General features: G+C 37.8%; 1 protein-coding gene across 2 annotated transcripts in view; it reads left to right on the forward strand.

Annotated features, from left to right (window-relative positions):
- Positions 1–13,983, forward strand: part of EXT2 (exostosin glycosyltransferase 2) — a 72,290-nt gene that overhangs the window by 37,666 nt on the left and 20,641 nt on the right. For both annotated transcript variants that reach the window (XM_002199772.7, XM_030274129.4), the window contains one exon: positions 4,375–4,564. In XM_002199772.7, coding sequence (XP_002199808.4) covers positions 4,375–4,564 — 190 coding nt within the window. The remainder of the gene's footprint in view (positions 1–4,374; positions 4,565–13,983) is intronic.

Raw genomic sequence — 13,983 nt, forward strand, 5'->3', positions numbered from 1 at the left:
AGTGTGAAACATGATTTAACACTTGGTTCTTTAATTTACCTGCCCAGAGTTAGGACACTTTTCTTACACAGTGGATTATTCTACACTGGATAGAAGTTCCTGTCTGTCTTGTGGCTAATTTTTTATGTAAGGAGGGTTTAAGACCTTCATTAAAACATGAAATGATGGCCACTGCAACTTTGTTTGTAATTCTGTTGTGTGTAACCACTTTGGTTGGCTCTGGACAAGTAGGGAGGGTTAATTCCTTTGGGTTTGCCCTGTGACCACTTGAGGATGGGAAGCATGATGAAATACTTTCTCAAAGTATTGAATAGAAACTTACCATAAATAATTGGAGAAAAACAGAATAAATCAAGGCTTTTTTTGGTCTGGTAATTCATAATTGAAACCATGTTGCAGTTAGATTGATTTTAAGAACAACCCAGCTGAAAAAGCCTTAACCACAGTGGCAGGGGATATATCTCTGTTTTGCTTAGATGTATAGGACTGCTCAGCTACTAAGTTCAGCACACTGCTGTCCTTACCTCTGTGTTTAAAAAAAACAGTGAATTGTTGTTCAGACTATGTGGTTTCAGTAATAGGTAGTTTACAGCAAGCAGGCTAGGTGTTGAAAATAAAATACACAGGTGGGAAAGCTCACTGTCTTGTTCATGGGAGCAGTGAAATTTTATTCTTTTTAAGTGCTGTTTCTGAGTTTTCCTACTAAATGATAGCTGGGAAGTTCTTGATTCTTCTTTAATATGGAACATCTTACACAGCACTGTTTTCCCAGAGACCATTCTGTGATGTAGTTTCTAATGTGTGTACTGTTCTTTCTTCAAGTCTCTTTCAATGATGAACCAGTTAAGAAGTTTTGGGACAGGACCGAATCTTCATTACCTCTGATGTTTTACCAATATCTCTGAGGTTCTATAGAATTTAAATATTAAGATTGTCCATTTCTCAGTCCAGTTGTGTTCATTGATGTAGTGAAGCTCCCACCTGTCTCCCTTCTGTACCCTGCTAAGAAAGGTCTGTGTTATAAGCTTCCCTGCTAAGTTGAACCTGAAGACTCTCCATCAAATCCAGCCTGAAGCCTCCCACATCATGAGAATTCAGCTCCCTTGATACATCATCCTTAATGTATTTATTTTTCCTAAAGTAGCATCAGGCTCTTTTTAATGACCAAAAGGGAGGACAATATTTGATCAAGCTATAGTAAAAGAAGGTGCCTTGTTTCTAAGGCATTATCATGCATGTACACTTGTAGAAAGCATGTACAGGACAGTCTGAATCCTTATGTATATACAGAACCGTTCCTGACTTCTCTCCTCTTCCAGCTTCAGGCCATTCCCACTCTCATTCCATTACTTTGGATTTTCATATGAACTGCAAAGAGCTGTCAGACAACTGAGACTTAAGTGACATGAAATTACTCTTAGGAAACTAACATTTCAATTTGATCCTTTTTGCCCATAAAAATGATTCACAGCAAGTAACCTATTAATCTTGGATTAATTATCCTGGCTCTTCTAATGATATTAGCTGGGAGGGTGATAGTGAAGGGTTGTCTTATCCATAGCTGAGTGTCAGCACTTTGTCAAAGAAAGGTGATGGATGATCAATCTACTGTTGCTGTTTGCTCTCCTCTCTGAGAGTGAAAGTTCCTGTGAATTTCCATCAAGAATGTTAATAAAGATGGGAATGGAGTAAATGTGCCTTCATCACTTGGTTGCTTGAGCAGTGACTGGGAGAACTCATCCCTATGTCATTAGCCATTTCATGCTTTGCTGCCATAATGGAGATTTAATTAGGTTGTTGTTGTATTAATTGCCTGTATGGTTTGCTTTTCCCAAGCAGAAATCTGGAAGACTTTAGCAAATTATGGAGGCTTGAATTTGCCTGATTTCCTGCAGAAAGTGGGGTCAATAGGTCTCAGACTGTAGACACACTCTTCAGGCAGGCAGCAGGGGGTTGGCTCTTAATGGCACTTGAGAGATGTTTAATTGCCTTTTTGAAATGTTTTTCTCAAATGAGAGGCATGGTTCTCCCATCCATTAGTGTGTGTCTACAGGCTTTTCTCTCCCTCCATCATCCTTTAGTAGGTGCAGAAGCAAAACCTCCTTAAAAGTTACCTTATTTTTCCTAAGTTATGACCAGCAGGGGAGAATTTTCATGCCTTTCTGAAAGTAGTAGAAGTTGGGATTTAAGGAATTTACCTAAAATTTAAGTTTGTAGGAGAAATCCATGACCATTTTAGGTACATATGCATGTGCTTGCACAGATATGCATGATGTATTTCTTTCTGTAAGTACCTAAAATAGTCTTAGATTATGGAAAAGAACTAATGCTTTTCAAAATATATTATAGCAAGCAATTTGTTAGGAGGTGCTGTGGACACAGAGAAAACATTTCTAGAAAAACTTCAAATGGGAGCCATTAATCCAGGTAGCAATTCTCACCCGTAAGTAATAAATAGAACATTGTCTGCAGATGGCTCTACCAGTTATTTCTTCTTTTAGGACAGAAACATAATATTTTCTTGGCACTCTGATTATGATGTTAAACCTCTGTTTCAAGTATTAATGAAAAGAGGTTTCTGAGAGTTGTGTTAAGAAGCTGCTTGACATTACCAGGTCATTTGGATAATAACAGTCTCGGGGTGGGGGTTGCGTGGAAGCAAGTCTGCAGTAAAGCTTTAATGAGGTGGATTATGCTCTGGTAGCATTTAGATTGTGATTTGCTGTAGGAATTATTGAAGCTACAGCAAAATCAGAGGGCTGTCCCCATCTGCCACTAGTCATCTTGTACAACTAGCAAAGTACATACAAAAGCTTTAATTTTAGAAAATGTAATAATCTGAAAGCAGATTTTTATCTGCACATATCAGTTGCTGAAGCAATGGATGTATATTTTCTGAATTACTGAGTGTGCTTTTACAGGTGGCCATGTCCCTTTCATGAACCAAAGTTCCACATGTACCATTACTGTACTGTTTCTGTATTATCCTATTATTTGTCTTGGGTAAAAACTACAACTTTGTGTTTTCCATTGGGATCCTCACAAACAGTTTAAGATGAATGCTGCTTTTACCAGACCTGATCAAGTGTGTGTAGCTGAAGGCCAGTCTGTCTTTTCAACTATTTCAGGAAGTCTACTAAAACATACTACTCCTACTGACAGGTCCTTGCCTGGAACATACTCTTAGACCATCCTGGACAAAAGAGTGTGCCAATGCTGTGCTTAACTTTTCTGCCTCCCATATATATCCCCTCTTCAGTATTGATTTGTTCTTAGAAGGAAATCACATTCACATTATAATTTTTTTTTTCTTCTTTACCAAAATGTTGTGATGTCTTTCAGTAAATAGGCTCTTTATCTTCCTCATCCTTGAAGTCATTGTAGGTAGAGGTGTCTTACCATTAAAAACGAGGAAGTTGATTGTTGGGTGTATAAAGACTAAATTGGGTGACAGAAAATTTCAGTTTGCTTCCTACAAATATGACCTTGTAACTCTGAGTCTGTAAAACTTACTTTACTCCTGTTACACGCAGGCTTATGGTATGAGTTTAGCTGGAGAATGTCACAGTATTTCTGTAAAATACCAGCAGTTGCTAACTTCTTATGAGTATTCAGAGTTTTTACAGGCTAGGATTCAAAACTTCCTTGCAAAACAGCATCACTCAGTTTCTGCTTTCGCAACTCCCCTTTTCACCTTGTCCCAAAGGATTTGGTTTTTCCCTTTGCTTCTCTGTCCGAGCCCTGCTTGGAATGTCAGTTGGAATGGAAAATTTGAGACTAAAATGCTGGTGTTTTCATTCTTGTCAAATGGTCCCTTCACTTCTTCCTCCCCCATGTTGTCGGCTCCAAAGGGGGTTGGCACATACGTTGCTCCTCTTTGTAACTGCTTTTTCCCCTTTTGCTTGGGTGCATATTTTGTGCCAAGTTTATGGATTTGTTCTTTTGGTTTTGTTGTCATTAACACTTTTTCACTCTGAAATTGTAGTGCTGATTAAGTTTCTCTTTGTTTATTGAGTCCTGACTATAAATGTAAATGTCTTAAAATAATGATTAGTAAATGAGAATTGAACCATGCTAGCTGGGCCCAATTCACCTTGGTTTTCCTTCTCCACAAATCTATCTGCCTCTTCCACATTAGTTTTTACCTTAATCTCTATTTGGTTGCAACATTACAGACAAGAATGAAAATCGAAATAAGAAGGAGGTTGGGATAAAGGTTTAGAGAAATTGCCAAAGTCAGAATTGGAGAGTCAGCCTGCCTGATCTGAGCAAATTACAAATCTGATGGTTAGGACCTGGCTATGTGAATTGCTTCCTAGTGTGATAAATTACCTTAAACAAATGGCTTTGCTGTTTTCTTGTTTTCCGGTGCAGAAATGGAGCAGTGTGAGCAACCCACTCTTCCTTCCACTGATCCCACCTCAGTCCCAAGGTTTCACAGCCGTGGTTCTGACCTATGACCGAGTGGAGAGCCTTTTCCGAGTTATCACGGAGGTGTCTAAGGTGCCCAGTCTGTCCAAATTGTTGGTAGTCTGGAACAACCAGAACAAGAATCCGCCAGAAGGTAAAAACCCATAGGAGGGGTGGTGGAGGAAGGTGAAGCTGGGCATAGCATGTTTGTTGACACCTGTTACAGAATGACCTCTCTTCTACATCATTTATATTCAAGAAGTATTTAATGGTTCTTTCAAAAGAATCGGTTTGGACTTTTTGTGACAAAGTGTTTGGAAGTGAAATAAGACAAGCCAAAGTAGATAACAAGAACAAAAGCATACCAGTGGTTGTGCTGCTAACTTCTGAATCAAAAGTTATAAATATTACTTTGCAAAAGATTTCTGTCTTTAACATTTTTGGAGGGAGTAGTTAAGGAAGAGCCTATTTTTTATCAATGCTTGCTTTTATTTCTTTGTAGACCGACTTTTGTCACAGTGTATATACTGCTGCTAATGGACTGTTTCTAGAGCAAGTGTGGTTCAAAGTAGTTTGAATGCTTGAAGCTGTAAAATAAGTGAATATTTTGGTTGATTGATGAAATGAAAATCTGGGGCTTTTCAGGTGTCTATAATGGAGTTTCCATACTACTAGACTATCTTGTGAAAATGCTAATGCTTGCCCAGTAAGACAATAAATAAGTGCCCATTTTAAAACATTTCTCTTTCCAACACATGTGGTGTACTGTGCTACTCTTTGTAGTATGTGAGTGAGTCTGGTGTAATCTGCATTGTTTGTAAATTGTTTTTTAATTTGTGGTTCTTTTAAAATGAGGACTCATTCACAGGCATTTTCCCAAGTTATTTATATGTGTAGATTTTTGGAACAAGGTTTGGTTTCAAAGGTATATTAATTACTCCAGTGTGAATTCAGTACTGTAAATCTCTCAATTATTTTCAGTAGCTGAGGTGTGCTTTGCCAGCCTGGTATACTGCTGTACTGTATCCCCTTGTGCCAGGACCTCAGTCTTAATCTGCCCAGTCCTCACATCTTGCTGCCTACATTTTCAAACCCAAGATCCCTATCTCATGGGTTTTTTGTCCTTCTATGCAATGTCATTGTACACTCCATGGACTGCTCTGTGTCCAACCAAGTCCCTTCTTTCCCATCACCAGGCCGCCTGCCTCACAAGACCATGCTGCTCCTAATCTTTTCCCAGGTCCTCAGCTGAAAACACATGTCCTGACATTACTGAATTCCATTGTGAAATCACCATGGAATCAATGGGAGGTCTTGCCCCATGTGAAGGAAGCTAGCTAGGCTTGGCCTTTGGTAATCCACTCCAGTGCTGGAAAATCCTCTCCAACACTGCTCATTTTAATTCTTACTGTTCCCTAGGGTGGCTTTCTTCAAGGTGTTCAGATCTAATAATCTAAAATACTGAGCATTGTGCTGGGCAATTAAAGCCTCCTCTTCTCACTCTGGATTAAGTACCGTAGCTATAGTAGCTGAGTATGAGCCTGGTTCCCATATGCTGTACATATGGATCTGTCATTCTCATCTGGAAATGTGGTGATTTTGTGGGACCAAACATGTTGCCTTCTAGGAATATCTGTTCAAAAGAAATACTGTATTGTGGATTCTTCTGTCTTCTGTAGTGAATGAAGTATGTTGTTAGGACTCCTCACTTTATAATTCTCTTTCCAGAGGCTTCAACTGATGCTGTGTTCTACTCTTCATGGTTAGTTATTCTGCATAGCAGCAAGATGCAACATAGAAATTAATCCCTGACCACTTGTCTCAATTTACGATCTCCTAAGAGCTTCTTAGAGCCAAGCTATTGCTACCATTCATTTGGCTCATTTGCCATTTTGGCCACTTGCAGCAGTTTGAAGCAGAGTAACTTTATGGCTTACTTTAAAAAGTGTTCTTTATTACTTCTGGGTTAAATACCTCAAGTTTAGTCATATTTTAAATGCTTTGCAGCCCTTTAGAGTAAAAATTGTTGTGTATAAATGGATAACAACAGGAATTTTCACAGTAAGCAGTTATTTCCTAAAAGCAAAAAGGCTTAGTGATATATACAGTTATGTGATCACTGAGTGTGGGTGGATTCAACCTAAATGAATTGTTTCCACATTTCCTTCAAGTGAGTCTGAGATACAGGAGAGTTGAAGCAAATAGATCATTAAAATGACATTTCCTTTTCAATCATTATATTGATCTTGAAAATCAAAGTGTGTTTAATTTTTTTCTGCCTCTACTGCCACTAAGTCATAAACTAGTTAAGAAAAACCCCAACCTGTAGAGCTTAAAATTGTGGACTTGAGAGCACAGTTGAAACCATAAACATTTTTGTCCTTGCATTAGCTTATGAAGTGAATAACTTTTGTTTTTAGCGTCCCATGTCCCTTTATTGCTGTTATAATCATTGTAATCTCTTGGCCTATGGTTAAAGAGAGGTCAGTTTGATTAAATGAACTTGTTTTATTCCAGATCCATGCAGGGCATTCCACTTGGCTCTTCAGCCAGTCTCTCGTTCAGTCTGTCTATTAGTGATCCTAATCCTCGGACTTCAAAGCTTCTGCTGTTTATAGCCTGTTAAAGCCAGGAAGTTTCTGATGGATTAGAACAAGGAATGAGTTTGAAGTTTGTAATGTGCACCACTGTCACTGATAAAGTCTAGTTTATTACCCTACAGTAGTATCTGCACTTTTATGGCTATTCATTTTTAATTGGTTGTAGTAAAGCAGAGGTGCTTAACCTTCTCGAGCATCAAGTGCTGTATTTCTTGGTCCTTTCCACGTAAGGGACATGTTTCAGTACAGAAGCAGATCTTGGCTTTTGTCACTGTTGCTCTTTGTGTCATCGTTTTGGTTTGCATGTGTAAATGGGAGGGCTGGGTGAAGAACATCCAAATTGCCTTCCTTAGTGAGTATGTGTGCTAAACTGAGAATTTGGCTTAGGTTTCCTGAGATGCAGCTGGCAAAGTGCTGCGCAGATGACATGTGGCCTTTCCTTTCTTTCCTCTGTCAACACCAGAAAATTATTATAACTGGAAATATCATTATTATCAAAACAATATGCTATGCATTTGCAATAGTGTCTTTATGTAATGATACTCATGACTTAGGAGGAAAACTGAATGAAAATGAAATATTCTAAAACTTGTACAGAATTTAAGATCATGGAGTCACAGGTGGTCACTGCCATCAGTAGTGCTGAGCATCCCAGATAAGAGGCTGTAGCTGATCTTGGCTGCTGTGCAGTGGTAGTAGGTGTGAGGAGTGTGCAAAGTGTCTGGAAACAAACTCTTTTCAAACCTAAACCTCTCAGGTTGCACATCAGATGCAGCTCTGATGTGATAGAAAGTTTTTGTTATGCTGGCTGATAAAAAAGGTAAGCAGGTAAGAGAGCAATTGATTAATTGAACACTTGACTGAAAAGTTTTCCACCAAATAGCATGTAAAAATATAAAATTGGAGAACCACATGTATGTGGGCTAGATATCAGTAGTAATTTTAAGATTGTTTTTTCCTTAGTCTTAAGAGTTTTTAACATAATTTCTTTTAACTTAATGTCTGAGAGCTCTCTATGGAAGTCTGAACTCATGGTTCTGTGTTTTCTTTAGAATCAATGAAAAGAAGCAAGATGAATCTATGAGAAACACAGATGTCTTGTGCAAAAACAACTATGTTTTGGATGGTAAAAATATTGACTCTTATATGTGAAATAGCAGAAAGAAAATATCACATACAGTGATGATTCTAATCTGGAACCGTAAAACATTATAGAATCAGCTTGTTTTCTTAAGTACTTGATAAATTTAGGGATGTGATCCCTGTTATGTGTCTTTGGCTGAGTTTTGCATATTTTCTCTGCCATGCATTGTATACAAGAAGCCCATCAATGCAACAGTAATGTCAGTAGGCCCATAACTGTGTGTAGTTATGAATACTGTAATAAAAACAGTAAAAGCATTGAAATATTACAGGGGAAAAAAATCAATTTTTTTCCCTCACTCTGGATCAATTAAAAGAAACGTGGTCTAAGTGCCTGCTGCTGGGAATATTTTGTAGAAATCATGATTTTCTCTATCAGCCAAATATTTTTTCCTTTCATTTATATTTTTCTAAATTGCTAGTTCTGAAATTCAAGAAAATAGTCTATGACAGAAATTTCCATCAACATTTGTTTCAGACAAGTGAAGAAACCACTTTGTCTACCGCATAAATCATATTACAATGTATAAACTCATTACTGTTAGTAAATATGCAACAAGCTACAAATCATGTGTGGTAGCTGGATTCCTTAGGTTGTTTTATACAAATGAAAAGTGTATTTTAAGGAATGTGTATTTTCTGTTCAGTTGTGATCCTGGAGCTAAGTTGCTATAAACTTCTTATGGTGATACTGAAATAATAATCTTTGTATGTCTATTTAATGCTGTTGATGGACAACATTGATATAAACTGTTGGGGCTAAAGAAAGTGAGTATCCTTTGGTTTGCTGTATCTTAAGAAAGTGTTAGCTTAAAAAAAAAAAAAAAAAGCAACATCAGTGACAGGTCTGGGGTTTCTTGCATGCTGTGCCTTTGGTAGTAAGGACTGGTAGGAATGATTTTTTTAACTTCTCTCTAAGTTTTTAATTAATTTGGCTTCTTGGTGATGGACTTAATGCCATTTTCTTTGATTAGCTAGAGAACTAATTCATGGTGATTTTAGTCATCCATAAGGCATATTACAAACATTTTGCAATATTACTTTCTAGAGAAATCTAGAAAGTTAACTTATCAAACCCATCTTAACAAACTGGGCCCTAGTGTCCTAGAACCAAATGTTCTGTTTTGTTATATACAAGAGGAATTGGAATTCTGTGGATTTCTGCAGAACAATATAAATGTGGGTAGAAAACACCTGTTTTGAACTTTGAACAGATTTTTTCACTCAGCCATAATGGAAGGAATTCTGATAATAAGTAGAAGTAACATGCCTCATTGTTGTTTCTGACAGTTTTTTAAACTTCAGACTCCAGCTAAATTCTGCCATTCAGTATTAGAGATCGGAAAAGTATTAATTAGGTTTCATCAGCCATGTTCACTTAGCTGCATTCATGCAAACTACTATAGACCAGCTAGAATCAGATATGAGAATTGGGTATGCTTTATGGGATTCTGTGCAACTGCAAGTACAAACAGAGCATATTTAGAAATGTTTTCTGCCAGTTTGTTTATCAGTTTTTGTCCACCTTACAAAACTTCTGGAAAGGTTTTTCCTTTTTATATTTCCAAATGGACTCCACAGAAGTTTTGGGAAGTGAGAGCTTTATATGAATTAATATTCTGGACCCAGATTATCACTAGTCATTGCTATTGAGGCAGTAAAGCAGAAATAGAATGTTTGTACAAATATCTTTGTGTGAGTCATCAGAATGCCATGATTTTAGGCAATAAGTAGCTTTTAAAAAAAATTATCATATTGGTTGTAATACTGACAGGCATTCAGTTCTTGCCATCAGGAGTATATGCTGTATTTCCAGCTCCTCATTATCCTTACCTGCTGCTTCCAATTGCAAATGCAACAAACCATTTGCATTCAAGTATCACTTGCTATGTTTTAAACTTGATACTGCTTAGAAGTGGTGTCCCAAGAATATTGGTTAGCTCTGTACAGCTGGTGTACTGATTCTCATTTTCCCTGTGTTGAGTGTTGAAACTGGGAATGGATGATTGGTACACAGAGCAAGTAATTCCCTTTGTAAATACACCTCTGTCTGCTGACAAGATCAACAATAATGTTTGTGCTGCAAAAGGACTTCTTGAGGTGCTATTAGCTTCCCAGTTTCTCAGAAGCAAGCATACAGAGAATGATGCTATTTAACAACACGATGGTGTGTCCTGGTTCTGGCTGGGACAGGGTTAATTTTTGCAGTCTGTACCACCTCACTATTCTGTACTACCTCACCCCTATTGAGGGAAAGGGAGTCTCTTCCAAGGAGAAGGGCTTTCTTCTGATTGAGAAAACTTGGTGGAAGGAGCTGTCTGGTATTGTCTATTGTTGGGTTTTTTTTCCATGTGAATAGTTTATTTTCTTGTATCCTATTTTAGTACATTGCTACTACTGTTCATTTTATCTCATTGCTGTTTCAAATAAGTTGTTTTTACCTCAACTTGTGATCTTTGCCTTTTGTGCCTCCAAGTCTCCTCCTCTTCATCCTCCTGCAGCAGGCAGGGGGAAGGGAAAGAGTGAGAGAGAGCAAGAGGTGTGTGGTTTGGAGTCTTGGTGGGGGCACTGAACTGGGGAGTACCATTCCCAAAGCATGGCACAGTGCCATTTCCTTTGAAAAGAAATAATACATTCCATGGAAATATTGTGCTCTATTATTTTTAATGATCCCCCTTTTATGTATGATGTAACAGTTCATTCAGTACTGAGAAACAGGGCTGGATTTCAGACTAAGAAATCATTTTTATACATGAACAGTGTGCAAACTTAGTTACATTTTCATTACAAACATCTGATCACAAGCCTAAGGAGGTGTGGAAAGTGAGAGAGGTTTATAGTGTGAGAGGGTATTGCTTTAGGTTATAATAAAGTTGCCTCTTTCTCATGCCTGTCCTCCCTTCTCTTATCTACATGTCTCATGTGGTTCACTGGCAGTTGTAGCTGAGAAACGCATAATTAGATGGGATTTTTTGCTGATCTTTTATATGTGAGTGTTTAGCTGGGAATGTAACTATGACACCTTTTTATTCTACAGCATAAATCATCTTGAAATCGTGTTTGAAAATTTTGCTGTGAGATTTCACCTTGCAGGATTTAATGGCGGAATTGTGGGCTGACCAGAAGCACAGCCATGTATGGATTGTAAGCCTATTAGGAGAGAGCTGCAGTGGGCAAAGTTGGGGAACTACTGATTTTGTGTTTAGAGGACCACACACTGTTTTCTATGGGCTTCTCCAGCAATCAGTGCATCAGGAGTCCTAAATAGCACATAATGCCAATCGTGACCTGAGTCATTACCAGAGAGCAAGTATAAGTGTTATTCACTCTTCTCTCGTGATTATTTCAGTATGACACACAATAGGAGGTGCCTGTCATTCTCTTCAGAATCCTTATATACATAGACTTGTATTCACTTCAGAGAGCTTTATTTCCATAATTTGCTTCTATTTTCTGTTCCATCACAGAGTCCTCACTGGTTTTTTTTAAAGTAAGTGTAGTCCCCAGTCCAAACATGCATTTTTACTTTTGTATGCCTGAAGGATCTTGTGCCATGATGTAAGATTCTTAAGCTTCTTTTGTGTTTGTCATACTCTGTTAAAGGTCTGTCTTACTGTCAGAATAAAGCCTGTCCTTTTACCTTGGTTATAACAAAGTTTAGTAAACTAAGAATTTCCTCCATATATTTTTTGCTAGTGGTGAAGTTTCTCAGAACTTTCTAAGCAGTATTTGAAAGTTCAAAGTCTGATATTACAGAAGTGTCAAACCCCGTTTCTGATTGCTCCTTAATATGAATACTTTTCATTTGTGGTCCTTTAAAATAAATATAGGCAATTTTAACCTTCCTGATGGATTCTAAAACTTTGAGTTCTGATGTGACTGTTGTCTTTTTTATATATGTATTTCTTTTGGAGTTCCTATGGCAGAGTTTGTAATACTTGAATCTTTCACTGGAGCCTGGTGTCCTTTATGAAAGTCAATTTTGCCCAGGTTGCCAGTTGTTACCCAAGTGTCATTGTGTCATAGCATCTCCCATGTGCTTCCATCTCTGTAGGGACAGCAACCTCCAGTGTCAAGTCAGTCTCTAGGCAGCAAGTAGCCTTGTGCATTTTGCATGCTGCAGACTAACTGGTACCCTAATGTCTTACCCCAAGTTTCTCCAAAATGCCTGTATTTTCTTTTCATTAATCTACGGCTAAATTCAGAAACTTTATATTATGTTTCTCAAAGCACAAATATTTGACAGTAACATACCCGTTGTTGAGAACTGGTAATTTTGAGAGACTTTCCAAGACCTTAGTAAATCATGTGGATTTAAGAGGATTTGCTGACATCTGAGATGTGTGCTGATTATAATTAGATTACATCTTCATTTTTCATACACTTTTTATTACTTTTTCTTCTATAACCATTTTTTATGCAAGTGGCACGTCTGTTAGTAAGCTATCAAATAGCTGATTTTTCAGAAGAGATGGAAGTGTAATGCTTATATGCATGCTTGTTTTTCTGAATTACTAGTTTTCAATCCTAGTGATTTTTCCGTTTCCATTTCTATTTTGATATATTTCTACACTTTGTTGCACTTTGGTTCTCATTTTTTTCAACATGTAGTGGATACAAAAAGAAGAAAAGGCTGAATAAAAGAATGCTTAATAGCTATCAAATATAAACTTCGATGCTACATATAAATACAAATCTACAAATGCACGTGTACATATGGCAATTCTGATTGCAACTGAAGCACTTGTAACAGTATTTTTGGGATCTATCAGGCTGCTTAAAGTTATTTTATACCAATTCTGGGGTTACATTTGGATAATTATAGGCAATTATCCAAAGGTCTTTAAGAAGTTTGCGAACATTACACAGTCTGTAGCCTTTACGAGGCAATGACATCTGTCTTTGTGAGGTACCTGTAACTGTCTGTTACCATTTATAAAATGGTGCTTGCACATTGCATGGTAAACCAGTAAGAAAACAGTGAGTGAAATCAAGAGTACTAATTTGCAATAAACAGTTCCAGTCATTCAATGTTACTGCCTCCTAAGGTTACAATGCCTAGTAACCTGAAAAGTTTGGAATGTCAGTGGTCCCCTACTGGAATCATCATTTCAGATTAGGATTCATGTAGGGCTTTTAAAGATTTTACAATACTGAGAATGAGCTCATAACACTAATTGGAATCAATGCTCCATTTCTGTAGTGGCCCCTAGGAGCTTGCTGTAGATCCCCAGCTGGTGGCTGACTGGGACTTCCCTTGGAGTCCATCAGTAATGGGATTGAATCCTTCCAGCTGGCTACTGGTCAATATCATAAACCACTCAAATGTGCTAGGGCTAATGCCTATGCCTTCTAGTAGGACAAGAGATGAGTAAAACAGGACAAGAATGTGCATACGTGTCAAATGAAGGCCGTGATGTACAAGACCACACAGATAAAAGTAGATTTTACAGACATGTTTTCATCTTGCCAGTAAATATCACTCTGTGTTCTTTTTTTTTAGCCACCCATGCCTGCCAATCCTCTTTTCTAAAATACATCTCCAAGAAAAACTGACTTTTGAAGACTTGCTGTGGTTTGGAAATGCTGCTTTGTTTTCCTGAATGAAGTAGCATTCATACTCTGGTGTCTTCTAGCAGCGTGCAGAGTTGTGGGCTTTTGCAGTGTTGTATGAGCTGTTAAAGCTGAGAGGCCCAGTGGCCATGGGGATGGACATTCCCTCCTGAGAGCAAATTTTACTTGTATATATGGGAATGAAGCAGTTTCTTTCTTCTCTGGTATTGTCTTCCTAGTGTAATAGACTGACAGTGGAAAGAGTGCAAAACTGTCT

This window comes from Taeniopygia guttata, chromosome 5 (assembly GCF_048771995.1).
Source record: "Taeniopygia guttata chromosome 5, bTaeGut7.mat, whole genome shotgun sequence".
In the NCBI taxonomy this organism is placed as follows: domain Eukaryota; kingdom Metazoa; phylum Chordata; class Aves; order Passeriformes; family Estrildidae; genus Taeniopygia; species Taeniopygia guttata.